This window comes from Wyeomyia smithii, chromosome 2, assembly GCF_029784165.1.
Source record: "Wyeomyia smithii strain HCP4-BCI-WySm-NY-G18 chromosome 2, ASM2978416v1, whole genome shotgun sequence".
Taxonomy (NCBI): Eukaryota; Metazoa; Arthropoda; class Insecta; order Diptera; family Culicidae; genus Wyeomyia; species Wyeomyia smithii.
The window spans coordinates 96,623,305-96,650,593 of record NC_073695.1 but is presented as its reverse complement, the minus strand read 5'-3'; the positions used below and the strand labels follow the sequence as shown (position 1 = coordinate 96,650,593).

The window sequence follows — 27,289 nt, the reverse complement described above, 5'->3', positions numbered from 1 at the left end:
GACTTAATGTTTTGCTCCTCTTCTGCACATGAAGAATTAAGATTCTCTTACTAAAAATATTTATACTCTCAGCTTCTGTATAATGTTTTGGACCACATAAATTAATTTATTATATCACCTTATTGTATGTGAGGGGACGTAAAAGTACTTTAAAATGCTATGACCGCTGAGACTACTTTTACTCATTTTAAAGCATTTAGATAAAAAAAAAATATTTGAAAATATTCATGTTAATCCTGAATTATGAACATTTTATTTTATCATGTTTAAAACTCCTCTAGCCTTCTAATACCACTCACGCAATCATTGCAAATCATTTCCAACAAAACTATTGCTTAGATGTTTTACAGAAGCAGAGCTATACTTCTGTATTATTTAAAACTTATTGATCCTTAAAATTAACTTAGTTTATCCTCTTAACTTAAGTTTTCAATGTATGATAAATAATTGTTTGTTTTTGAACAAAACTTGTATTGCTTTTTTAATATACATGAAATCATCACACTTGATTTTATCCCGTTTTTTCAAAACGTTGTAAAGTTAGTTAGTATCAAATTAATCCAAAATAATAAAAATTTAAAATATTTTTTTCCTTTTGACCCATTGATTGGTTTTCATCTTAGTTCATACAATTGACTTAGTAAACAGTAGCACTGCATACTTGGCCAGGAATCAAATCAAGTGGAACAACATTATTAGCGCTCTCAGCAGGCCCGGATTTGAGGGGGGGGGGGGGGGCAGAGGGGGCAAATGCCCCGGGCCTCCCGATTCAAGGGGCCCCCCTAGTCCTGGGGTGACCTTTTTTTTTGCTCGTCATTTCCCAGAAATTTACCACTAAATATTTTAAGAAAAAAGGGGCCTCACAAACAAATTTGCCCCGGGCCCCCCACCGTCTAAATCCGGCCCTGGCTCTCAGGGTTCATCCAATCGGATTCCGATATTCAACAAAGTTTCTTGGAATAGCTTTAAATGCTTAAATTAGTTTGAGTTTTTACCGCAGAGGTGGCGCTGCGATGCCAACTTTGTTTGCTTACTCGCTAGAGTTTTGTGCCTTTCGACCAAGTTATAAATCGATGAATTTTTTGAAACATTGGTGAAGACTCAAAATTTCTATCTCTTCAAATTTCAAAGGTCTGCGAGCTATTGTAAGTTAGTCTGAATTTCACGTTTTTTGTGAAAATGCTATGTGTTCACCAAAATTATTGGTTTTTTTATGGTATTAAATTTTTAAATCATTTATATCATTTCAATAGTAAACAAATGAAAAATTGAGTTAAAAATCAAGCATTTTCAGCTTAGTTTCACGACATTCAACTAATCACGAGCTCGAGCTAGCTATTGAACTAAGAACAGGATGGAATGGTGTAGAATCGTAAGTGCCATGTACCGTTTTCAATGCAAACATTTTTGCTTACTCTAAGCAGATCTTGAACACTAATGTCTTAATCGATCAGTAAAGTTTTCCTCAGAACATTAGGGTCATCTTTTCAAATGTAAACCAAAGAAAATAGTTGAAGAAATTGTTAATAAGACACGACCGCAAAGTTAACGTAGAGTTACGACAGCCTGTCTTATGTAAATAAGTTTTTTTTTTGCAATAGGTTTGGGAATACACTCAATTGGGGTTAATCAATTTAATGGTGTGAAGCGGTATATTTTTTCGTATATTATTTTCGCTTTAATAATTAACGAAATCCGTTCGAAACTGACTGAGTTTAAAACATTCGGGGCAATTTTCTTGACGCTCTCGATGTTTTTGGTTTTACAATTTGTACCCCTATATATGTTGCCGTAAGACATAATTCTACGTCAAAAGCGCACTAATCAATGTGCTTAAGTTGAAAGAAAAACTAAAAAAAAAGAAATTGTATTAGTCAACTAGCTGACCCGGCAAACTTCGTATCGCCACCTTGAGTTTTATTGACTGTTGTATTGCAAAAACTGAAATATCTAACTGCTGCCAAAAAACATACCTACGATATGTTTCTGCTCTGATTTGTTTTTAGTTTTTTTTCAATCCTGCGCTCGTAAAATTCTACGTTTTTATTTCATTGAACATTATGAAGCACCTTTCAACCATAATCAAATCATTTCAATACATTTCTGAAAATAAACAGTCATTCTTTTAAATATTCTGAAGGAAATTATTACATTATTTTTTCAATTTTTCAAAAGCTTGGCTTAATGCAAATATAGTAATACCCTTCTGCCTGGCCTATCTCACTGGAACAGATTTTATAAAAAACTTCAGAATTCTAAATAATCTAAGCTTAAAATTTGGAATATACGAAACATGTGAAAGTGGTCAAGGCGGTCCTAGCCACTAAATTCTATATATATTCCACAATGTCGGGGTCAGGGTCACGTGAATATGCGACATAGAGCTGTCCATGTGAGAAGCATGAATACTCGGAGTTTATGCCACAAATTTTCAGTGATTGTCCTTGGGTTTTATCAATAGTCATCACGAATGCGCGACGCACGGGAAATTGCAGACGTCTTAATTTTAACGGCAAATCGGTAGACGACTTCTCTTTTGTAGTTTCCTGTCAGAATTGTCGATTCAAGGACATTTGCCATCGGGTAGTGGCAACAATGCATCTGTTCGGTGGTAAATTTGACCTTGAATCTATGAAGTAGTAGTATTTGAAAGTATTTGATTAGCATTTTTCTCTCAATTGAGTGTTTAAGTTATTATACTTTATTTTTCTTTTGTTCAAGACTCGTTTAAAGACTATGGAAATTAAGTGTGTAACTGACGATTTTGAGATATATGGAGTGTCGAACGTCGTGCATTTTGAGCTCGTCTTGTTCTTAACCGTTCAACTTCCCTTCGGGACTCGTATATTTCCTGACTTTTAAATATTCTATCTTCAGTGTTGCGAAGCCTGACACTTTTATTGACCTGCTACTACTCGTGTCTTAACTCGCAAAACTGGAACAAAAACAACGAATTTAATTTTAATTCAACGGCATGTTAAGTATTTGAACATTCCACTTACAAAAACTTCATCTGAACAAAAAACACTTCGACCACAGCAGGAATTTGTCAAAGTCAACTGGAAGATATGCGAGAATCAGTTTGATCATGTAGATTAGGGAACATTTCTTTGATAAAATACCCTTAACGGCATCTTCGTTAGGAAGCATTCCCACTACATGTGGTAGAAAATTATTCGAAACCAACTGAAACCAGTATGAATACTCCTCAGAATTCTCGCAAAATCACATTATTATTTTTAATCTATTATGTTTATTACGTACCGACAGTGTCTTCTTCTTTCTTGACAAACAGTCACAGCACAAATTAACAGGATCCGACGTTGAATTTAAGTGGCATCAACAGAAACCAATACGAAAATCGCATAGAACTATTCCAAAAAATATTTTAAAAAATAAGGCTATCGTCTAAGTACGCCCCGGTGATGAAAACTTGTTCGAATTTTTCCGATCAAAGGCAACAAAAAATCGTTACTCACTAAAACTCACAGAAAACCTCTCAGAATCTCAGAAGGGCGGGAAATATCAAGGGTTGGTTTTTAACGTTTTTTAACTTTTCCAGTTGATTTTCGTTATTGCCATGGCATAGTGACAATATGGTTTTGTCCTGAACAAAAATTCTCGCTAAACCTAATGGCCAACCATTTTTCGGGTATCTTTTTTTTTTTTTTCAAACATACATGATACCAATTGTTTTTCACGTGACCATGTGACATAAAGCTGTTTATGCGAAAATATGCATATTTTAGGTTTAATGCCACCAGTTATCAAGACTTTGGGCATTATTGAGTATCACCCAACTGCGGAGCGCGAAGGTACATACAGACGTTTGAAATTAAATGATAAATTTGTAGGTACACGGAGCTTCGAAATTTTCGCTTCAATGACATTAATAATTGACAATAACAATTGTGGTCCCCGTGGTTCTGTGGTTAGCGATGTCGGTCGGCTAGCTCTCCCACACGGTTGTGATATCGGGTTCGATTCCCGATCAGGTCGAGGATCTTTTCGAGCTGGAAATTTTCTCGACTCAGCACTGGGGCACGGTGTATCGTTGTACTTATCCTACACATGCAAAATGTGCCAAAAACACTATCGATAACGAATTCTCTCAACTAATCTAGTTGATCGAGACCGCATAAGCCTCCCAGGCTTGCGTGCGATATTGTTGTTGTTATTGTTGACATTAATAATTCATCTGATTTTTGAGACAGATCTGCTGCCTAAGCACAGTGCAATTAACACTTCGCAACATTATAGTTTTCAATTCAACATTCAACAATTAATTGTAAATCCAGAGATTTGTAGGAATGCAATAGTGCCTATTTAACGAAACATGAACAGAAATCAATGTTTTTTGAGAAGCAAAAACTACACGTTCATTTCACCAGCTAACAGAATCATTCCAGCATGAGCAAATGTCAATGATCTAAGTCAGTGTGCGTTTTAGAAAAAATTGAACAGATTGATTAGATCCGAACAATGGTAAATTAAATCATCGCACATGTAGTGTTATTCTTGTTCTTTCTTTTCATTTATCAGATAAATAAAACGATTATACGCAACTTTGCTCAAATAAGCCAGAAATTTAATTTACATTATCAGGTATATGCCCTTGAATAAAATCAAAGCCACGTTGAGAGTATTCACATGCATGTCGAGTTTGCTGCTACCACGCTATAGCGCTTTTGCATAGAAAAGGTATCACGAATATCACCTAATACGTGAATCAAAAACAGGTGCTTGTTTACGCAACTACGACGCCTCAATAACGACGCTACAACAACTCATAGGTCATAGCCTACAATCATAGTAATCTAATGACGTTGTTCTTGGAGTAAAAGGCGGGAAAAACCGAAAATATATTTCAATTTTTTTCTAACTTTATCAGTTGATTATTGTTATTTTTATGGCCTATTAACTCGTCGAAGATGAAGACAAAACAAACACAAAAAGAATCATTCAAGTCCGTTGATTCTACTTCGAGTGAAACGCCGTTATACAGACACCAACTTATTTTTATTTAATAGATTCATAAATGCTTCATGATCGCGTGCGATATCCGCTTTGACATGATAAATCACATTTTATTCTGGTTAAGAGCAATCTTCTGAATAGCCCCGCCTTAATTTCAAGCTCCCACAGTTTGTCCCAGTTTCGCAAAACGGATGCACGAATAATGATTTCTTGTTGACATTCTGTCGAGCCGGTGGAAGAGCTGAAAGGCTCTCTAATAAAAATCAAATCAAATCAAATCGGTCGAGCCGGACCGATAGAGCTCTCATAAAGGCAATAAAATAACATGTATCGTGACATGTTACGGCTTGAAAGGAGACAATGTTCCCGTCCCCGTGTCGAATGGAAGCAGATTGTTGCGTGTTTGATATTGCCGATGGTAACCATGATTACGAAGGTCGAAATTCTGCTGTGATGTCGAACTACAACCGTCTTCTTCAGGACGTTACATCCTTGTTAATTAGGTGTTGTAATTTTCAATCAATTATCGCATAAATGCTTCATGGTCAGATCGCGTGCGATATCCGCTCTGACGTAATATTTTTATCGAACGTTGGAGAAATGATATGACTGGAAATAGAGACGTGACTTCTTTATTTCCAGTTATATCATTCTCCAACGTTCGAAAAATTGCGCCATGATCAAATCGCGTAAGGTATCCACACTGACATACTCAATAAGTCACTCCTTTATTTCCAGTTATACCATTCTTCAGCGTTCGAAAAATTTTATTTCGTATGTCGTAATACGAAAAGTGAATCTTATTTTATTCTAGTTTAGAGCTGTCTTCTGAATAACTCCGCCTTAATTTCTCAGTAATTTTGTCTCAGTTTCGTAATACGGATGTAAAAAAAAATAATTTCTTGTGGACATTCTGTCGACCCGGACCGATAGAGCTCTCATAAAGGCAACGAAATAACATTGTATTCTGTCGTGTTGCGGCTTGAAAGGAGACAATATTCCCGCTTCGAATGGAAGCAGGTTGTTGTTTGTTTGATACTGCCAATGGTAGACATGAGTATGAAGGTCGAAATTCTGCTGTGATGTCAAACTATAACCGTTTTGTTTCAAGAAGCAATAGTGTAAGTGCTGCATTTCTGTTATCTGCTACCATCTAGCACGAGATCAAAGATAAATTACAACCGGCCTTTCTCAGGGCCACCAACACAATCTTGAGACAATGTTGAATTTTTCTAGCCTTGAAAACGCTGAAATTTGCAGTTTTATGTTTGTTACACATGCTGAAAAGCTTGACTACTTCAATCACGTAACAGTAGAGCACCAAAAGGTGCTATTATATTTCACAACAAACTGGCAAGTTTGTTCAATTATCATCATTTCGGATAACCATTTGCCGATTTTAGTTTCCATGTGTTTTCTAGTAGGATCGCCTGCCATTTCCAATATATCTGCAGCTACCGAAAACTCCATAACAGCCGCCAAATAGTCAGGTGCTTCAGTATCAACGCGCCCAGCGCGATCAGCCAGAAGTTGAAACCCGGCTTTTCTTTCTTCGCCACGATTAGCATTCAACGTCCGTGTAGTATCGGTACAGTCATGGAATAAATTGTACATAAAACACGAAGCGCGCATTTCTAGTCAACTAGGTATATTATGGAAATTGGAAAAAAAAACATGTGCTGTAGAGGCGCTGTAACGGTTTAAACTTGATGCAGCGACCTCTATACTTCACATTTGAAACACAATATCGATCATCGGTAACTTCTACTGGTTTACAAATCCTCGAAATTAAGCTTGAGCTTGAGCTTGATTGATCACCACCGGTTGCCACTTCGTTACTGACCAGGATCGATTGGAGTTGTAAATCGAATTTAGTGATTACTGCTTGGGATTTAGCTTTTCGATGTGCATCTCCAATAATCCCTGCATGCATGGTTTACAAATCCTCGAATTTAAAAACAAAAACAAGCATGGCCAAAATAAACGAAAGATGTTATTTTGGAGCATAAAAGTTGTTCGGTAAAAATTGATTAAAACGAATTTTGAGTTTAAATCAGTACTTGGGCGATGTAGATTTTGATTCTAGGATAGTTTTAGCATGATTTAAGCCAATAAAAAAAATGACAAGAAAAATTTATTTTTGGTAGATATTACCCCTTAACAAAAATTGCGATGTTTGAAAAACTGTTTTGAATTTTCCCTTATATTCCTACACATTTATCCGCTACTACTACCAAGACAACTGTATAAGCTAAAGTCCTGCATTACAAGTCTCAAAATAAACCAAGCTACAGCAAAGCAAACAGTTTGTTTAGCTAAATATAAAATCCTAACAGTGAAATCCAAAAGGTTTTAACTTTCGAGAATTTCTTCCCGAGTTCGGAATAAATTTTGGCGATTAATTGCCTCACACAACATGCCATTTCCCCGCTATTTTGTTTTGTTTTTTTTTTTCTGTAATTTTTTTCCTAATAATGAAATAAATCGATACAAAATGTGAATATAAAAAAACATGCGAATCAACAACTTGCGTACAATTTGGATAATTTAGTTTTACGTGATGATATTTGCCTGAACGTGCAGTTTGTTGTTAAACTAGCAGTCGTTGATATGAGGACGGGATCATTTATTTATTTATTTATTCATTATTCTATTTCCATCTGACCTTATAGGTCTCCATGAAAGTTAGTGGATGGGGAAAAGCCTATTTGAGGCTGTCCTCATGTAGGCATAAAAACCTCATCATCTTTTGATAAATATACATGAAATTTTACGTTACAATGAGTCAATAACAAAACAATAATAGAAGAAACTGCGGTTTGCATGGATCGAATTCCAGAAACCGAAGCAGCTTTGTCAAAGACCTTTCAATATATTTTTTCCTCGCTGCACTCCATAGCCGTCCAATGAGGGAGCTGCCCTGACCATTGAATAGTCCCATTACAAGCTCACTGCTCTACTATACCGAGCCTCTTTCCATTCTATCAATATCACCAAATTACAATTCCCTGGAGGGAGACCTCACCTAACGTTTCTCTTTGACCAGATTATTATGTCAAGAGGAAGGAGTCTTATCGAAACCTCGTTCCTCCTGCCAATATCGTGCCATACTTACAAATACCTGAAATGAATTATGCTACCTTACTCAGATCCATTTTATTAGAAAAGGGACTTATTTTTGTTAAGAGGAAAGTTAACAGGGGGGTACTGTAGAATTTAGCTTGCAGGAAAGGTATGTTTTATTTTGAGGGTTTAAATTGATGCTTTTCGGTGAAACTAAACAACCTTTTTCTTATTTCTTTACGTTTCGACCTACCTGATTTCTTTCGGCCATCTGCAAAAATAGTTCGCTGCCTTGCGTTATTCCATCAAAGCGCGCAATTTAATTTAGATTTAAATTTAATTTAGATGATGATTTTGAATGCGTCCTCCTTGGTTTGGTACACTTGAATTACAAAGACTTACTGGTGTTGAACCAATAGAAGCTATGTCAAATAAAATTATTATCAATTTTCGACAAAAATCGTTGCAATCCTCAATTGCTACGGTAAGCTCTCTTTATAGCCAATAAGTTAGCAATTAAGTTAGTTGTAAGTTTACTTCCCGTTTTCTGACAAGTAGGTTTAAATCCCTACGAATGATAAGTCCTAATTGCGAAAGCAAACAAATCCTAACAATTAAAATTACAAATTTCTAACAGTGTTGAGAAGTCACCATTTGTGATTGGACACACATACTCATTATTTACTAATATTTGTAATAAATACTTAAGCTACTAACAAATCCCCCCCTAAAAAAAAAAGGTTTATAAGCACCGCTGCGACAAAGTAATGATTTTTTGGTTTCCTTAGTCACCCAAAAAATCTCCAAAGAAAAAAGTTTTTTGAGACACAGACATTTTCAAATAAATTAGATTGTTTGGTGAAATCTGAGAAATTTAAAGTTGTTTTCGTAAATATGTCGTATCTCGAGATTGACGCACATTACCTCAAGGTAACAGATATTTTTACCTGCAATTTTCTGAATATTGCGATGAACAACTATCAAATTTGAAGCGAAATTTGCTGGATTTGCCGACAAAGGGAAACTTAATTTTAAAATGAAGAAAAAACCCCTACCTGACAACCTTTCTGGCCGAAAATGTCGAAACCGTTTTTTTATCTGAATCCTGAATCCAAATCCTGAATATAAAGTTCCTGTTCGAAATCCGTGGGTCGAAAATAGTTATACACCGGATTCTCTTTTCGCACGGTCTTGTTTTTACATGGATTGCTTTCCTCCATTACTGAAAAAACGGTACAAGATATCGACCTCATTTCAATCACGTTTTCCGTTCCAGGCCACGAGTGATCATATATCAGTTTTTGAAAATGAAAAAACACAATTTTTTGTGTAAATACTCAAAATTTAAAATATTGCATTTTGGTTTTAAAATTGAGCACTATCATAATCAAACGAGGTTCAAACATTTTAGGACGATTTTCTTCGTTATATTTGCAACTCAAAAAAACCAAATTTGAAACGCATCCCCCGTGCAAAAAAGAATCGGCTGTATTTTTTAATAAACAAAACTATTTATTCATTCAATGATTTGTAGTGTGAAAGGCAGGCGAAAATATTCTTTAAAAGGTTTGAATAGATGTGCTTCATATACCCTACAAAAACAATCGCTCCTCTCAGATCACCCACTAAAATGGCACTCCCAGAAATGAACCGTCACACGAAAGAAGCACAAATCGAACCTAGGAGAAGCGGGGTGGCGAAACGTTCTACCAGTTTATCACTTTGCAATTTGTCCTCAGTCTGCATAGCCGCAAGTTATGATCTGATCAAATCTCTTCACCTCTTTTATTTACATGTATATTTCAGGACGACGTAGACTTTTATACTAAGACCTTAGTTCGAAGTTGTTTCCCTCCTAGGAAGTGACATATGCAATATCGAAAGTTTTAGATTTATATACCTTTTTTCCAAACTAATAATTTATTTTTACTGCGGAGAAATGAGTTGGTAGTTACCGTTTTCTACTGATGTTTAATCCATACTCTAACCGGGTAGTTCTGTAGGTTTGGATGTTTATCATTTCCGGCTAATCGATAATCCTAGAGTATGACGGATTTCAAATCCATTAACACAAGACTAATCTCATTAACGTTGTTTACTTTAATAAAACCTAAAAAGGGCAAAAGGTTTGGGTTTCTAACGCTGGGGCCATTGCATGATGCATTTCACTGTGGACATACAAAACACGGATGCTTTAATATATATATATTCGCTAACAAAAAAGTTTCAGTTTTCCTGTTAACGTTCCCTCCTTGACTACTGCACCCTTAATCTACCTTACAATTTAAAATTTGGTTAATTGTGTATAAACATATTGAAACGAGATGAATAAAAACAACTGTTAAAAGACTACAAAACACTATCCTTTTTGACGACTTATTATTCATCCCCCCCGAAAAAAAACCATCAAACCCAAACGAAATCACACGAAAAAAAAAAAACACAAACTTCGTTTGCATCAAAACTGATAACCATCGCGCAGGACCTTCCGGTCACTCGGTGCCAGCGCAGGTGCTGCAGACGGCGGACGGAGTCTTCAAGGCGGAGTTTGTTCCGCGGGTCGTCGGCGAGCACCGAGTCAGCGTAACCGTCGAGGGTCAACCGACGGTCGGCAGTCCGTATTCGGCTAAGGTAAGAAATTATGTATATGTAGTGCTGCGCTTATATTTTTGTATCCAAAATGAATTCAGCTTACTTCTCAGTCAAAGAAAATTGTAACTGGTTTAAAAATATGTTCGCGTTGTATTAATGTCTCGTAGAAATCTAATTATCCCCGAAAACAAACTAAGAAACAATACCTACTACAAAGCAAACAATCAAGATGCAATTTTATATGGTCTACATAACGTGACAGCCCCTTGTATGCCACACTTTGAAAGACGTTGTCAACAGAATACTAAAATACAGGGTGTTCAATAAGTTCAAATACACTTTAAAAATATGGTAAGAAATGAAAATACAAGATATTCTTTCCTGAACCAATTTTCATTGAAGTAGTGTTTATTCGGAACCTCTACTACATATTAGCTGGAAGCACACCCCCTTTGGGCTGTATGAAGAACTTGAGGCGTTGGTAATAAAAAATATCATTCGGCTCGCATCTGGTTTATCGGGATCTCGTCCCCATGTAGGACTTTACATAAAAGTCCAGGGTATTACGATACGGGTAGCTGGAAGGCCACAAAGTCTTGTCGAGAAAATTAGTTGAATTTTTCCGACACCACGCATAAACGATATCATTCAAATAGCAGTAGATAATCGGCAATAAGTCATTTCGAGTGGATTGGCTCTGTTCTCAATCCAATCCACGCGGCGCGAAGTAGAATTAAGCTTTAGTAATTCGTTGCTCCCAGTTTATTGAGTATATTTATTGATTTTATTCATAAAAGGGAGAAGTGAGCTTTCTAAGCAGTATGTTGCTTATAAAGTTAAAAAAAATGGTTCTAACGGTGGCCAGCTAGGAAAGTATCGATATTTTGATGGGATATTGTTCAAGGTAGCATCCAAATGTCCCGCCGGAAGATTCGGAGCGACCGGAAAGGTTCAGTTTTAGACCTATTCCCAGAGCTTACCGTATTGTTTTAACCGCTTCCAGATGGTCAACAAAACATCGAGGAGGCCATAGGTTCCGTCTCCTTTCGAAAAATCCGAATAACTGGAGCTTTCAATAAGTTATTTCATGAACACTCTAATCCAGCGTATAAATGAAAAACAAAAAAAAATACGCCATGTCACAACAACTCACTCATTCTACAGTAGAATACAGGGTGCGGCGGAAGAAAAACGCGAAAATGTTTGAACATCATTATTGGCTTATTTTATGTAACTAATGACTTATTTTTGTTAACAGTATATTTGGTTACGATTACTTTCAAGTGGTGCATCAGAACATCGGAAATATTTTATTGCAAATTTGAGAAAAAGAACGCTAAAGAAGGTATAACGAGTTTGCTGCTCGCCCAGAAAACACCGAAAGAGGTTTTCATGATAATAGAATGTTCCTCAAAAAACCTCTACAGGATAGTCCTAAGCGGCGGAACCCGGAGACTGGAGGTTCGCAGTTTGCACGTACGTGATTGAAGGAGCTATGAGTGACACATTCGAAGAGATTGCTTTTATTGTTTGAAGCGAAAAAATGATAATGGCAAAGACAAGTTCATTTTACTGAAAAAAATTCAAATCAAACATCCGGCAGGTCCCATGAGAAATGGCTTGTTGGTATCCAACGGGTTGAAAAGGTCACCTGTTTTCCTTGATGTTAGTGTTAAAATTAATACTGTACTGTATATCGTTATTTTCAGAAACCATCTTCTCTTAGGATTAACACGTTGTTCATATGTCAAATCGAACTCAAAGATGACTGATGGAAAACATAAAATTTTGGTCCAAAAATTTGTGGCTCCAAAGAAGTCAGGTGCGAAACCCGTCGGCTTAATCGATTTGGGCGTTAGGACTTTGAAGTCTGTCATAATACGCTGCGCACGCGGTTGTTGATACCGGAGCATTACGTTCGAAAGGCATGCTCTAGCTTTCTGCGTTGTTTCGAGGATATTATCAATAAAAATGGAGAGCACATCGTGTATGTTATTTGGAAACAAGCTAATAAAAATAGCACAACACGAAAATTTTGTCATTACTGCAAAAATAGATGAAAGTGGGATTTCAAATAGTGCCATAAATTTTAGTAATTTTTCCTGCCGCACAATGTAACTCAGCAGTTTTCTCACCCACATATACACTCTCCTTCTATTTCATGTATTATGTATCGGATTGAAGTATTAGTGTACTTCATGTCTAGCGTGAGTTTGTCAACAAAGAATTATCAATTTGATCAGCTACTTTGAAAGTAAAACTTCTCTTAGTTGAGTTATAATCAATTGAATACGGTAAAATAATCATGGATATATCAACAGTTACATTATGGTCACGATCAGATGTGTTGATTCCATTTGTTGGACCAGTTTTTTTTTAATTAACTTCATATTCTCAGATACTTACTACCCTATTTAGACGTTCTACGTATTTGGCATTGAAAAAAAATTTCGATATCGAACATTTCACGTATGTACTACCACCCATGCTTTATCCGTACACCAGCAGATCGTGCATCTTCCTCCACCGCGCACATCCACCGCGTGCGGGGCCTACCACGAAGTCGACGGCCTCTCCCTGGTTCTCTACTGAAGATAGTTTTGCCGGCTCTATCGTCAGGCATTCTGGATACTTGTCTAGCCCACTGGAGCCTGCCCCCCTGTATTACCTTCACTATATCAGCATGTTTGTACACCTGGTACAACTCATGATTCATGCGTCTGCGCCATACTCCATCTTCCAATTTACCGCCAAGTATCAACCGCCGAACTTTACGCTCAAAAACTCCGAGCATTCGTCAATCAGCTACCTTCAGCGTCCATGCTTCATGTACGTAAAAAGCCACCGGGGGTATCAGCGTCCCATACCGCGCTAGTTTTGAGTGGTTACGTAGATGGCCCTGTTTGCAGCTGCAACTCGTCGTTTCACTTCACGGCTCATATCGTTATCACATGTCACTAGCCTACCAAGATAAACGAATTCGTCAACCACTTCAAATCGTTCCCCATCTATCTCCACCTCAGCACCAACACCACGAGAACTCCCACGCTCCTTACCAGCTACCATATACCATACGTTACGAACGCGGCTGATGTCTCGCCTGCTATCCGCACGCATGATTTCGATCCCTGCAGCGTCATACGATTCAGCTTAATTAGTTTCGTCGGGAAACCGTGTTCCAGCATGATCTGCCACAGCTAGTTTTTTTTTCACAGAATCGTATGCCGCCTCAAAATCCACAAACAGATGGTGGGTCTGCGAGTTATACTCCTGGAACTTATCGAGGATCTGTCGCAGGGTGAAAATATGATCCGCTTGGAACGCCCCTGCCGAAAACCAGCCTGGTATACGCCAACAAAGGATTCCGTCAACGGTCTCAATCTGAAAAACAGCTGAAGTTCTAGAAAACAAGCGCTCTGACGCATGCCTAAATTTCGGTTGAGTTGAGCAGCGTAATGCCTCGATAGTTGCAACAATCCATGGCAGTGAGCATGTGGCTCCTGGTACGGTTCTTCTCATCTGTCGCTTTTTGGCACTCGGCATCAAACCAGCCGTACCACCTCTCTCGCAGTCGTTTCGATGGCACCGTGGATACTGCTCCACAGCCCATTTATGTCTTCCACTCGTTCCTTCTGCTGTTCTGCGATTCGTTGATCCAGCTCTCTGGCGTATTCTGTTGCCACGCCGTCAGCTTTTGACCGCTGAATGTTTAAATGCGTCGTCCTCTCTGTGCGAGATTTCAGCACGTTCGACAACCGTGCGCGGATCTTACAAACGACGAGATAATGGTCAGGGACCCCGAAAAGACCTAACATCAGTAACATCCGAAAAGTGCCGACCGTCAATCAGTACACGATCGATCTGGGAGCTGGTTTCTCCATTTGGATGCTCCAGGTGTGTTTCCGAATATTTAAACGTGGAAAACTGGAGCTAGAAATGGCCATTCCTCTGGCCGCGGCAAAATTCATCAAACTCAGGCTGTTTTCATTTGTTGACGAATGGAGGCAATGCCTTCCAATGACCGGAAGGAAGAATTCCTCCCTTCCAACCTGTGCGTTTGCGTTTTCGATGACGACTTTTTAGTCTTGTTTTGGGCACTCGTCATAAATTCGCTCAAGCTTGTCAAAGAATTCATCTTTGACTTCATCGGATTTGTCGTTTGTCGGTGCGTAGGTGTTGATCAAACTGTAGTTGAAGAATTTGCCCTTAATTCTCAACACGCATATACGATTATCTATGGTCCTCCACCGAATGACTCTTGTTTTCTGGATTCCCAGCACTACGAAACCGACGCCCTGTTCCGCTGCTTTGCTGCCACTGTAGTAGATGAGGTACCTGAAGGAAGTGCAATTGGGTATACTGCACGGATTCCCTTTCTCCGAAATTATTGACCACCGAACCTCCGAACCTCCTGAATCGCTGCGATTTCCCTGCCTACAGTGGCAAGCCAGTTCGCGCCGGTTTATTGAGAGATCGGACATTCCAAGTAAGGTTTTTTTTCCCTTGTAGAAGACTGAACCACTGCGACCATTTTTTTATCTATTTTGGTATGCTTCAACTTACTCTAAGTGCGTACGAGCTGGTGGGCGATCTGACACCGTTGAAGGCGAAAATTCATTATCGCTGAACACATTGCGATTTAATGGCATTAAGCCCGTCTTTTCGAAACCGTTAACTGCCCCTCTCGTTGAAGCGACTATACTAAATGCAATATTGACTAGTCCAGAAATATCATTAATAGTTATAGTTTCTCCTGGTCTCTCGCACATGAGCTTTTCTGCGGCATCACCATAATACATTTTAAAAGGAGCCATAAAAGAAACGTCCAATGGTTGCAGTCTATGACTGCGGTGCGGAGGGAGTACTACCACTGTGACGTTATTTGCTCGCGCCTTCTCTGTAAATGCAAGATTCTTCGTGTGAGACGAATGTCCATCAAGAATTAGGAGCGTTGGAGCATTTGCCGTGGGCCGAACGTGTTTCAAAAAATGATTGAACCACAAGTTAAAAATGTCAATAGTCATGTATCCATTTTTTGAAGCTGCGAACTCAGAACCGGGCGGTGCTCCCTCTTTCCAATGATCACGCATACGCTGTCTCGGAAATATTATGAAAGGCGGAATATGATGACCAGTTGCAGACATGCACATAGTAGCAGTGCTGGTCTCTCCGCGCTCGGCGGACGTTATTGCCCCGACTTGCTCCTTTCCTTTTTTTGCCGCAATCTTTTTTTTTTTCGGTGGAACCAAAAAACAAAATTTCCAAAATAATCATCAAAATCGATATATGGAACAGATACTTACTGCTGTTATCGATGTTTCATCAGCATTCCACACATTTGAAGGTTGGTACTGTTTTTGTTTCATCACGTTTTCCAACAAATCAAAAAATTTCGTTATTGTAGGCTTATAGAAAGCACTCGCTCTGGCAATTGAAGTTGGTTCTGGTTTTCGGAAAGAAATTACAGGATTGCGTTGCAAGAAACCTTTCAACCAATCCTGTCCAGCTTGGTGAGGGATGTGGTTTTTTACTGCTAGCTCAAAAGCTAGCTCCCGTACGTCACGCATATTTATGCCATAGAATCGGCTTTCAAGCTCAAGCAGATGTTGTGCAATTTCCTGCTCCTGTATTGCAGAGAACACAGGGCGGATTGAGCCAAGTTTATTAATTGGCATTGATGAAGTATTTAATGTGGAATTATCTTGTGAGAACCGTGTTTTTAGTCGGTCTCGGAGTGTACTTCTGGGTATATCATAAACAACGGAAGCTTTTCGCACCGGCATACCATTGTTAATGGCTGCTATCGCTACAGTCAAGATGTCCTGTGACCATTGCTTCCTGTCTGTTTTTCTTTTGTAGTTTCGAGGCATTTGGACCTGAAAATAAAATAACAAACAGATTTATACGTGGCGGTTTTACCCCCAATGATAAATTTTCATATTTCATCGAAAAAGTAATAAAAGTTGTAAAATTACTCACGGCTTTCATTGACTCCGAATGAATAATGATCCAGGTAAGCGATTCAACATGTATTCACAAACTAAACAATCGATTTTTGAACAGAAAATCACTAAATCCCGAAACTGAAAAACCACAGCGTACGGACCGGTTGCTAGTTGAAAGTATGTTTTTGTTTATATCTTTGACAGTTCGCGTACTACCGCAGCAGAGGGTGGTGCAAAATACTATGTAACAATACTGTAACGTGTCTACTAAGAATTTTTTTCCATTATTGTCTAACTTTGTAGTAAAACTACAGTGGGCGGTCTTACCCCGCTGGGCGGTCTTACCCCGCTTACCCCTACAAAAATTTTCAACATTTTATCTATCCAAGAACATATTGGTTACTGTTATCCATCACGTGGTTATGCTGTTATTATTGTTAGAAATCTGACGCAACATTCGCCAGTTTCATGGCAAATTTTACAGAATGCATACCAGTATAGAAAACAAAGACGTAGTCCCACGTCAAAAATGTTTTGCTTGTCACCGTGTTTGAAAGCAGAGTTCAGATATGATAGGATGGCTGGAATCCCGCCTGGTCCAGATTAATGAAGAGGACTTCAGTTTCCCTATAGCTGCTAAAAACATCGTAGTCAGAAAATTGCATTTTGGACAGACTAATCAAGTTAGTTGAAATGTCTTGAATTGCTCTTTGGACTTGCTCTGGGGTGGCTCAATTTGGTTTGAAATAACTCGAGAAATGATTAGCGAATAAATCATAGATTTCATTGAGTGAACTGGCAGATTCGCTCTCAAGACAGGATAGATGTAGGCCTGGTTTCTTTCCGTTCCGTTTAAAAGTGACGAAAAACTCGCAACAGCGGCATTAGCAATTTAAATTCCCAAAAGTGAAGGTTATTCCTTCAAAATCGGTTATAGAATAATTCAACCATCTATTTTCAGTGAAACGAATTTTTTTCCCACAAGTTAATAATGCAAGCAAAAAAGGAGGGGGATGCGCGTCAGCTTCGGTTAGTGATTCAAGGGCCTCAGAAACCTCACAATTTGTAGAGTCTTCTAAACAATTTGTAGAGTCAACTAAAACGAGTTTATACAAAAAAAAAGCGGTCTGTGAAAAATTCAACTCATATCATTACTATTACATTGAAAAATAATTATTACAGAATGACCTAATTCTTCAATCTAATTGTTTGGCATTGGAATATTTTATCTAATATTCGTAACACCGATAAATAGGATTGTGAAAAAATGGAACGTACATTGCAAGTTGAGTTCTAATACCAATCACACAATGCTCCTACTTCATACTTCTAATCTAGCTAGCACTTTTTTCTACTTCTCCGTCTCCGAAGTGAAGGCATTTCCTTTCCCTTCTATCGAAATCCACTTACTTCAGCCATATTCGAACGTAAGCGACAATTGACCGAACGGTCGGCACCCACCGTCGTCCACCTGTTGTAGTCCATTGTGGTTTTATCGTACTGAGGCTGACCACACCAGGCAAGGGTTGGATTGAACAGGGATTTGATCCGCCACCACGGTGACAGCAAAAGTACACCGTTAGATTCGGCCCTGCCCAAACGGCGCACACATAATAACAGTTAATTGACGGTAGCGATTGACACCTGCCAGTTGCTATAGCACTTTGACTTAATGACTAACTAGCGTTCCCTCATTTGTGTCGTTTCATTGCATCCAACAACACGTCATCTGTGGAAACACACGGATCGTCATCTCTTCCTTCACGCAAAAAAAAAAAACATCCCGCAATGTTGCAGGTCTACGATGTCACCGCAATCAAGGTGAAGAACGTCAACAATGGTACCGTGGGAAAACCGGTCGTCTTTTTGGGTAATTATCGAGCAAATTGCAGTTAGACGCTAGATTTGTTTTAACACTTTTATCGTATTTTGCAGTGGAAACATCTCAAGCGGGCCCAGGGAACCTGGAGGTTACCGTCAATGGTGGTCGCGTTCCGACCTCGGCTCAAGCTCAAGGCCAGCATACCTATGCGATTAGTTTTACACCACGGGAAGCCCAGAATCACACCGTCGAGTTGAGATTCAACGGACAGGATGTTCCCGGAAGTCCTTTTACGTGCAAGGTTAGCTCAAGCTCTTTTATCATTTAGAAGGGTATCGTATTGAATGTTATATTTTTTCTTGTTAAAAGGTTTCACCAGCAGCGCGAATTGTTGCCAACGAATTGATGGATAAGGTTAGTGTGGGACACGTGTTCGACTTTCTAGTGGAATCGGACATCTCTCCGGTTGTGGAGGTCCTAGGACCGGCAAGACGTGCCGTCCATGCCGACGTCATTCCCGTCCCCGACGGGTATAAGGTTAAATTTGAGCCGATCGAGGTGGGTGATCATTCGGTGGAAGTTCGCTTGCCAGGAAGTGGCCATGTAGAAGGAAGCCCATTTTTACTCAAGGCATACTCGGCGGAGAAGGTTGTTGTAACCGATATCAGACCGGGAATCGTTGGAAAGAGTGTTAGTTTTGGAATCAACGCCAGCCAAGCGGGAGCGGGAAATTTGGAGATAATCGTTGCGGTTGGAGGAAAGAATGTGCCGAATTTCGTTCAATCGGAGGGTAACGCTCGGTTTAAGGTTAATTTTAAACCTACGGAAGCGGCCACCCATTCGCTGTCGGTGCGGTTCAATGGTTATCCGGTTCCAGGATCACCATTTGCTTGTCACGTAACGCACGCTCCGTTGTCACTTTCGAGAGCAATCGCCACCGGGGAGTCACTAAGACAGGCGCCAGTTAAATGTGAGAATATTTTCGAGCTTGAAGGATTCGATGGAATTGATCCTCAGGTGTTGATCACGTCTCCCTCGGGTGATACCGTTTCATGCCGAGTATCGTACAGAGATGATATCCATTTGGTGTCATTCGTTCCCACGTCAGTGGGAAGACACCTGATTAGTGTTACTGCCAACGATCAGCATATCAGCGGGTCACCATTCTCGTGTAATGTGTTTGACGTTTCACGGGTGGCAATAAGTGGTCTTGATCATCACAATACACTTGCGTCGCTTGGAGTTCCGTTGACTTTCAGCGTTGATGCTGCAGGAGCTGGCGAAGGAACGCTGGAATTGGTCGTATCAACGGCGACCAGCACCGTGAAGGCCGAGGTGACAGCCTGTGCTAGAGGATTGTATGACGTGACATTTGTACCGCAAACTTGCGAGCCCCATTTCGTCAACATTACTTTCAACGATCTTTCCGTTGACGGAAGTCCATTCCGATGTGAAGTTCAGCAGAACACGCAACATGTCCAGGTTGGAAATAGTACTTTCATAGAGTTGGTGGGCGAAGATCAAAGCATCGAGATTTACGACCCAGACAACAAAATGGTACCCTTCACTTTATCTCGGAAGTCAGCCGAATTTAAGGCCACAAAAATTGGAAGCTACATCGTTCGTTATATCGATCAGGAGACGCGATCATTCATCGCTGCGAGAACTATCAACGTATTTGATCCATCAATGGTTAAGATCGTCGAGGTGGGAGAAGCTTACTGTCATAAGCCTGCCTCACTGGCCGTTTCGATACTGGACGCCGGTCAGGGTACGTTGACTTCGGTAGTACGCTGCGGAGGCCTGGAAGTGCCCCATTCAATTCGAGGTCCAACCAAGAATGGAACCTGGGAGATTGTCTATCACCCGGCTCGAGTTGCACCGCACAAGATTATGATTTTGTACAACCAAGTTCCAATCGCCAGTAAACCAATTGAAATCAATGTTTTAGCACCAGCAATGAGTAAAGAGGTAATATAACATTGGAATATAACGAAGTTAGTAGGGATTAACGTTTCATCTTCAGATCACCGTCAACGGTCTGGGATTATACCAGGCCCGCGTCGGTAAGACGACTTCGTTCGCCATCGATACCGTCGGTCATCCGGCACGGGAGTTTGATGTGGTCGTTTCTGGCCCGGGGGGTCAAGCTCTGCCAGTGCGCTGCTATCAGACCAAGGGAGGCCATCTGCAGGCGGAGTTCACCGTGCAGAAAGTTGGACAATGCTTGATTGGTTAGAAACTGCATACATCCTTGTAGATAGGAACCCCTTATTGACACTACGCCATTACTCTTTCAGACGTACTCCATCAATCGAAACCATTGCCGGGAAGTCCCTATACCTGTGAAGCGTACGACCCATCGAGAATTCACCTGCAGAAAGTGCCGAAGATGAATCTCTGCACCAACTCACCCATCAGCTGGAACGGTAAGACCTGTTTATATAATACAAAAAGAAAACGTTTCCATCACTAACCACCTTCATTGCAGTTAAATCCGAATCGGCAGGCGTTGCGGAAATCGAGGTGACAGTACTCTCACCAACCGGTCAAAACGTACCCGTGAAGTTAACCCAACAGGAGGATTACGAACATCAAGTCGAGTTCTTGCCACTCAGTGCCGGACATTACAAGGCCACAGTGATGTACGGTGGGGAAAACGTGCCTGGTTCTCCGGTAACATTCGCGGTTCAAGCGTTCGGTAACAAAACGGACAGTCATGCATCCGGGAATGGGCTGGAAGTTGCCCATCGTGGAAAGGAAACTTCTTTTGTGGTTTTCTGTCCAACTACGCCGAACGTTCAAATCGAGCGGTTGGATGAGCAAGCGGAAAGGATTGAGCCTAAGATCAAGAATTTGGGTAACAACGAGTGGAAAATTTTCTACACCATTTTGACGGTTGGTGAGTACGAGATACGGGCCAGTTGCACCAACCGTGGTCCATTGCCAGGTTCCCCATGGACTATCGCTTGCTTGGATCCGGCTAAGGTAACACCGATTGGAGGATGGGGCAGTTTACTCGATAGTAACGGAAAGTTGTTACTGCCGGTTAAAATCGCCTTCGATACCAGCATGGCAGGACCTGGTGAATTGACCTGCTACGTGGATGGTAACGATGTGCAAGTCGAAAAACAAAACTCCGGCAGAAGTCTACTGTATCTAACCGATGAAGGTTTGTCGAAGGGAGAGCACAGCTTCGATCTTACGTGGTCTGGTCTATCGATATCTCAAAGTCCCGGATATGTTTTCGTAACTGGAAGTTCATCTGCTGCCGATAAGGTGGTCCTCACTGGAAGAGGCTTAACTTCTGCTCAAGTTGGTGAAATCTCCCATTTTACGATCGACGCTTCGGAAGCCCTCTCGGGTAAGCCAGAGGTTCACATGACCTTTGAAGACGGTGAAAATCTTCCGGTAACACTTTTGCAACCTAGGCCAAACGAGTTAATTTGGTTGGCGTCATATAATCCGCATAAATCCACCGGTGGTCCGTTGAGTCTCTCGGTTGAGTGGAATGGACGTCCGATTAAGGGATGCCCGCTAACTATTTCGGTTGGACCGGCAGTCGATGCCGCCAAAGTGTTGTGCTCTGGTGAAGGACTCCGAAATGGTGTGGTTGGCCGAGACATCAAATCCTGGATCGATACACGCCGAGCGGGACCGGGAGAACTTACCGCTCACTGCGCTGGACCCCGTAAAGTTGCCTACTGCGAGCTCTATGATCATGGTGATGCTACCTTCACACTGAACGTTAAGCCCCAAGAGCCGGGAAGACATGCACTAACTATCAAGTACGGTGGCCAGCATGTGCCTGGATCTCCATTCACCCTGCGAGTCGCAGGAGCTCCCGATGCCAGCAAAGTTCGTGTCTATGGACCAGGCATTGAGCACGGTGTTTTAGCCACATTCCAGTCTCGATTCATAGTGGATACCAGAGGAGCCGGAGCTGGGCAACTAACAGTACGGGTACGAGGACCGAAGGGAGCTTTCCGAGTTGAAATGCAACGAGAAAGCCAGAAAGATCGGACAATTCTCTGCAAGGTACGCAATTTTGTAAAGTTATATTTTCAACCAAAATTCCTCATTTTCTTTTTTCAGTACGACCCAACTGAACCGGGCGATTACCGAGTGGAAGTCAAGTGGGCTGGCGAATTGGTTCCAGGCTCTCCTTTCCCGGTGCTAATCTTCGACACCCAAGAGGAGCTGAAACGATTTTTGCATGGAAACTGATGAACCATTCTAGTATTTTTGTGCAGTTTGCTTACTTGTGTAAGATGTTGACTAATTTATATATTAAATGAAAGGCTCAAATTTTCAACAGTTATTTAACAACACAAAAACACAACCAGAAAAGACATTCTTTATTCACAATTCGTTGCTGTACTAGCAATTTAATTCCAACCTTTCAAGATGAGTTATAATATTTATTACATGTTGTAATGAATAAACCACTGATTTACTTCAGTCTCATTCGTAACCCCGATAGAACTTAGTCAGAAAGTCCTTCGGCTTCGGTTCCTGTGATTCATTCCAGTACCGCATAAGGTGACTCTTCTGCTTCCAGCGATTGATCGTCTCCTTCAGGTCCAGGTGTCCTTTGAATATCAGCATGTCAATCACACGAACATCTGTTACGGCCCGATGTCGCAGAAATTCCTCTCGCAATTTCGTTCGACACTGAGCCACGGACTTGGGAATGTCAAATTCATGCACTGTTTGGGGAATCTGGCGATACCAAGACTTGTACAGGCTGATAACTCGCTTGCGGGCTTCCTGATTGTCCAGCGATAAAATTGGTCGAACTTGACGCGTCGATCGCAGGATGGATTCGTTTATGGGTGACATTTTTTGAGGTTGTTTCGAATTTTGATGAAAAAAAGCGTTTTAACAGATTTCAAAGCTATCTTTGATTGTTAAATAACCGTCAAAAACGATGTTTTTTTTTTAAATTTTGGTGTTTTTACAAAACTGTTACATTATACAGTTAGAGACATAGACAGAGTTGCTTCCAGATAAGAGAAAGAAAACAAATACGATAATGATGGAGTGTCGAACGATCACTGAGTAAAAAACACTCTCAAACCAAAACAATTATCAGTCAGACGATAATGATTGAATTTAGATTTTTGTAGCATCTCAAGAAACGGTTTTCTACGTGAGATTTTTTTTATCTATTTCAAGGCCAAAATTGGGCACGTTTTTGTGGTTGATGCATCAATTGGCTTGTGTTTTTAAGGGGTTATAAACATACCTTTTTGCTTTTCAGTAAAGACGAAACATTTTCATTTTTCTTTCTCAAAGTACAACTTCTTAAGTAAATGTTATGTAGGTTTATTTATTTTTTTGTATAAACTTGCGGTGATGATTTCTTTATTTAAAATATTTCATCAGTTTCCAGCAATCTAAGAAGTTGTTACGGAAACGGAAGTTGTGGAAAGTAAGACCGAACATTCAAATAAACCTGTAGGGGAGAACCGTACAAAATGCTCCAATTGGGTACGATTTATTTTCCATAAAACAGGCTCTTATTTAGGTCAAATAGTACAATTGATAGGTATATAATTCTGTCGACCGTGCTTGGTAAAGCAATCATGTAACGACTAATCAGAAATCGAATTTTGCGTTTTGGCAAGGCTTGATGATTATTTTAATAGGAAAATAGTTCGAATAATAAAATAATGATTTTCTTCATTTGGGAGCATTCTTTGAAGATTTTTCAATCGATTGCTGCAAGAATGAAGTAAATCCATCTAAGACTAACTTATTTGAATTTGGAATTAGGCATATTTTTCACTTTTTCCGATTTCAGATTTTCATTTACATCCCTATGTTACTAAGAGACGTAGTTCTACGTCTACGTAAATCGCGTAAATGATTGACATGTGCGTTTTGTACAGTTCTCCACAATTCAATCACCACCTCATTTTCACTATTCACTGGTCTATGGGTTTCCTTATCAAAAACACATTTTAAACTTGTACATTATCTGCTACATGTTGATTAAATAACGCATTATGCACCATTCTGAATAAGCTGTTTTCAAAACTCACTCGTTCGTGCTTGTCAAAACACGAATGAGCTTTCTATTTTTTACAAAAATTCAAGATTGTTATTTTTGCAAAACTATTGGAAACGATCATTTTTTTGTCAGCCATATTGTAAGCTTATGAGTTTGTATGCTACAAACCCACCAAAAAGCCAATAATTTTCGGATATAAAACGGGTGACAACTAAAAATTTTGATTTTTTTAAACTCTTTTACTCCACAACAAACACAGCCATAGAGAAATGACAGTATTTATATGTAAATTCTCTCTTCTCTCTATGCCATTTTTTTTTTGGTTTTTCCGCTTTGTTTATTATGTTCAAAATGGCGTCAGAACAAGGAGTGTTCTGCAAGAGTATTATTTAGTGTTCACAGTGAACTGTTCAACAATTTTGGCAAAAAGTTCACGGTAAACCATTTTTGAATTTTTCTTTATGTTCATCCACTTTTTTGACATCAGTAGAAAAAAACCTAAATTAATCTACCTAGCAGTGAGACGCAGCCTTTCTCTTTCGAACTTATTATTTGTTTAAACAGATTTGCATAAAACTTTCAATTAGAAGAAAAAAATACACCTTGATACCGGAAACGTTCAAATAGTACAATATATTTTGATCAATCATTTTCGTTGCTTTCCATAACTTTTGAACCACGTATCAAATTGTTATTTGTACGTTTGAGAGACAGTCCGTAGTTATGTTCGAATAAGTCGTGTAATCTTTGAGTTAATAGGATTTCGTTGTTTTCAAAATTTAATACATAACGGTTGAAATAAAAGTCCGATTATAATTAAATGAAATGGCAACTAAACCTTTCATTTGACACTAAGATCTTCGGGAAAACGAATGAATTTGAAAAGTCATCGGTACATGTTTCTTTTCACAACTGTTGAACCACATACCTAATCATTATAAAATTCTTTAGTTAACCCTTAACTACCCCATTCATTTGATACCAACATTGTTTAAGTCGATTATGTAGTTTCTGATTTAATGAAGTTTCCTGATTTATACATTTTGATACATTAGAGACAAAGTTACAGTCCGTTTACAACGAAATTCAATGGGATGTTATGAGGCATATGGGATGTTTTTTTCATAGCTGGATTTCACATTTTCAAACATAACAAGCAAAGTAGGAGTCCGATGGCAGAACAAATCGATAGGGTCTTTTAGGGCAACTAGACCTTCCATTTGACACTGATTTTATGAAAATCGGTCCAGCCATCTCTGAGATGGTCTCTCCTGCTTATTGTTTAACGTCGCGCTAAAGGGTGCTATGAGACGCGCGGGGTTTGACATGCGGGGCACGATTTTCATTTTGACGGTGGCAGACCAGTATACCCGACTGAAACGTGAAGCAGATAGGATCGGACTGAATATTAATACGTCAAAAACTAGGTATATGCTTTCAGGTGGGTCCGAGCACGACAGGGCACGCCTAGGCAATACGGTAACAATCGACGGGGATGAGTTCGAGGTGGTCGACGAGCTTGTGTACCTCGGCTCTTTGGTAACTGAGAGTAACGATACCAGCCGGGAGATAAGGAGACTTACTATCAGTGGAAGTCGTGCCTACTATGGGCTCCATAAAAAACTACGGTCGCATAATCTGAGTCTTCGCACCAAGTGTATCCTGTACAAAACGCTAATAAGACCGGTCGTTCTCTACGGGCATGAGACGTGGACAATACTCGAGGAGGACTTGCGAGCACTCGGAGTTTTTGAACGTCGGGTGCTAAGAACCATCTTTGGCGGTGTGCAGGAGAACGGAGTGTGGAGGCGTAGGATGAACCACGAGCTTGCGCGCCTCTACGGTGAACCCAGTATTCAGAAAGTGGCTAAAGCTGGAAGGATACGCTGGGTAGGGCATGTAGCTAGAATGCCGGATAGCTACCCTGCAAAATTGGTGTTCGCTTCAAATCCGGCGGGAACGAGAAGGCGAGGGGCGCAACGAGCGAGATGGGTGGACCAGATGGAGCACGATCTGCGAAGTACCGGGTGCCCGCGGAACTGGAGGCAGGCAGCCATGGACCGAGTTAATTGGCGGAACCACGTTATGCAGGCCATGTCTTAGAACGTACGGCCATCTGAGTAAAGTAAGTAAAAATTTCGAATGATGCTGTAACTGAAAGTTTGTGAATCGATCAGGTATTCCTTAAAGGATTACCAATCTGTATTCTTTGAATTTCTGAACAGCTCCCGTTTCAGAGGGTTAGCCTCTATATTAAAAACAATGTATCTGTGTTCCGATAAACTAGGATCATCATGCCAATTTTTAATCCTTTCAGAAATAGAGGCGCTACACAGAGTGAGATCAAGGACCTCCTGTCTGATGGCGTTGAGAAAAGTGGGGTTATTCCCTAACTAGGACCAGTTAGTCTTCTTCGGATTCCTTAATTCACACAAGTGCGCAGACTTCGGGAGGCGGAATATCGGTCAGGTCACCGGGAAGTTTGCAGATGCGATGGCCATGTCTTGTTTCCTGCTGGCAGTCGGGACTTCCGCTTCTATGGCAACGACGTTGAAACGAGTTTGAGAGCGTTTCATGACGAACATCCGTCTAAAAAAATAGTAGTGGAAAGTAGGTCGCCTGTGGTCAGGCAACCCACGATACAGTGCTCGAATTAGCATACTAAAAGTATGAGTAGGGATTTATGGGCGAAACAATTATCGATGAGGTCTTATAGGGGGAGTGGGTGATTGAAGAAAATTGATGATAGGAAGATTATTATCAAGAAATCGGAACCTAGAGTTAAAAATTTTAGAACTAAGAATAACAGTAATATAAAAAGAAGGAAAAGAAGAATTCTACACTCTTAAATTTTTTTGCCAGGTCTCGGTAATT

General features: G+C 40.0%; 2 protein-coding genes across 4 annotated transcripts in view; one reads left to right on the top strand and one right to left on the bottom strand.

Moving 5' to 3' along the window:
* LOC129719559 (filamin-C) overlaps positions 1–22,860 on the top strand; it is a 156,012-nt gene extending 133,152 nt beyond the window's left edge. For 2 of the 3 annotated variants that reach the window (XM_055670953.1, XM_055670952.1), the window contains exons 10-17: positions 10,523–10,671; positions 18,375–18,447; positions 18,513–18,700; positions 18,769–20,370; positions 20,426–20,633; positions 20,700–20,828; positions 20,891–22,437; positions 22,495–22,860. In XM_055670953.1, the coding sequence (XP_055526928.1) occupies positions 10,523–10,671; positions 18,375–18,447; positions 18,513–18,700; positions 18,769–20,370; positions 20,426–20,633; positions 20,700–20,828; positions 20,891–22,437; positions 22,495–22,626 (4,028 nt within the window). In that variant the 3' untranslated portion in view covers positions 22,627–22,860. Of the gene's footprint in view, positions 1–9,846; positions 10,403–10,522; positions 10,672–18,374; positions 18,448–18,512; positions 18,701–18,768; positions 20,371–20,425; positions 20,634–20,699; positions 20,829–20,890; positions 22,438–22,494 lie in introns of those variants that run through there. The other variant, XM_055670954.1, reaches the window with a different exon arrangement.
* Positions 22,679–23,282, bottom strand: LOC129719560 (NADH dehydrogenase [ubiquinone] 1 alpha subcomplex subunit 6-like). Its single transcript, XM_055670955.1, has one exon. The coding sequence runs from the start codon at positions 23,239–23,241 to the stop codon at positions 22,864–22,866; it is 378 nt and encodes a 125-aa protein (XP_055526930.1). The 5' UTR covers positions 23,242–23,282; the 3' UTR covers positions 22,679–22,863.
* Positions 23,283–27,289: the final 4,007 nt, after the last annotated feature.

Coding starts and splice junctions, on each gene's coding strand:
- LOC129719560 (XM_055670955.1), bottom strand. CDS start 23,241: ATGTCACCCATAAACGAATCCATCCTGCGATCGACGCGTCAAGTTCGA.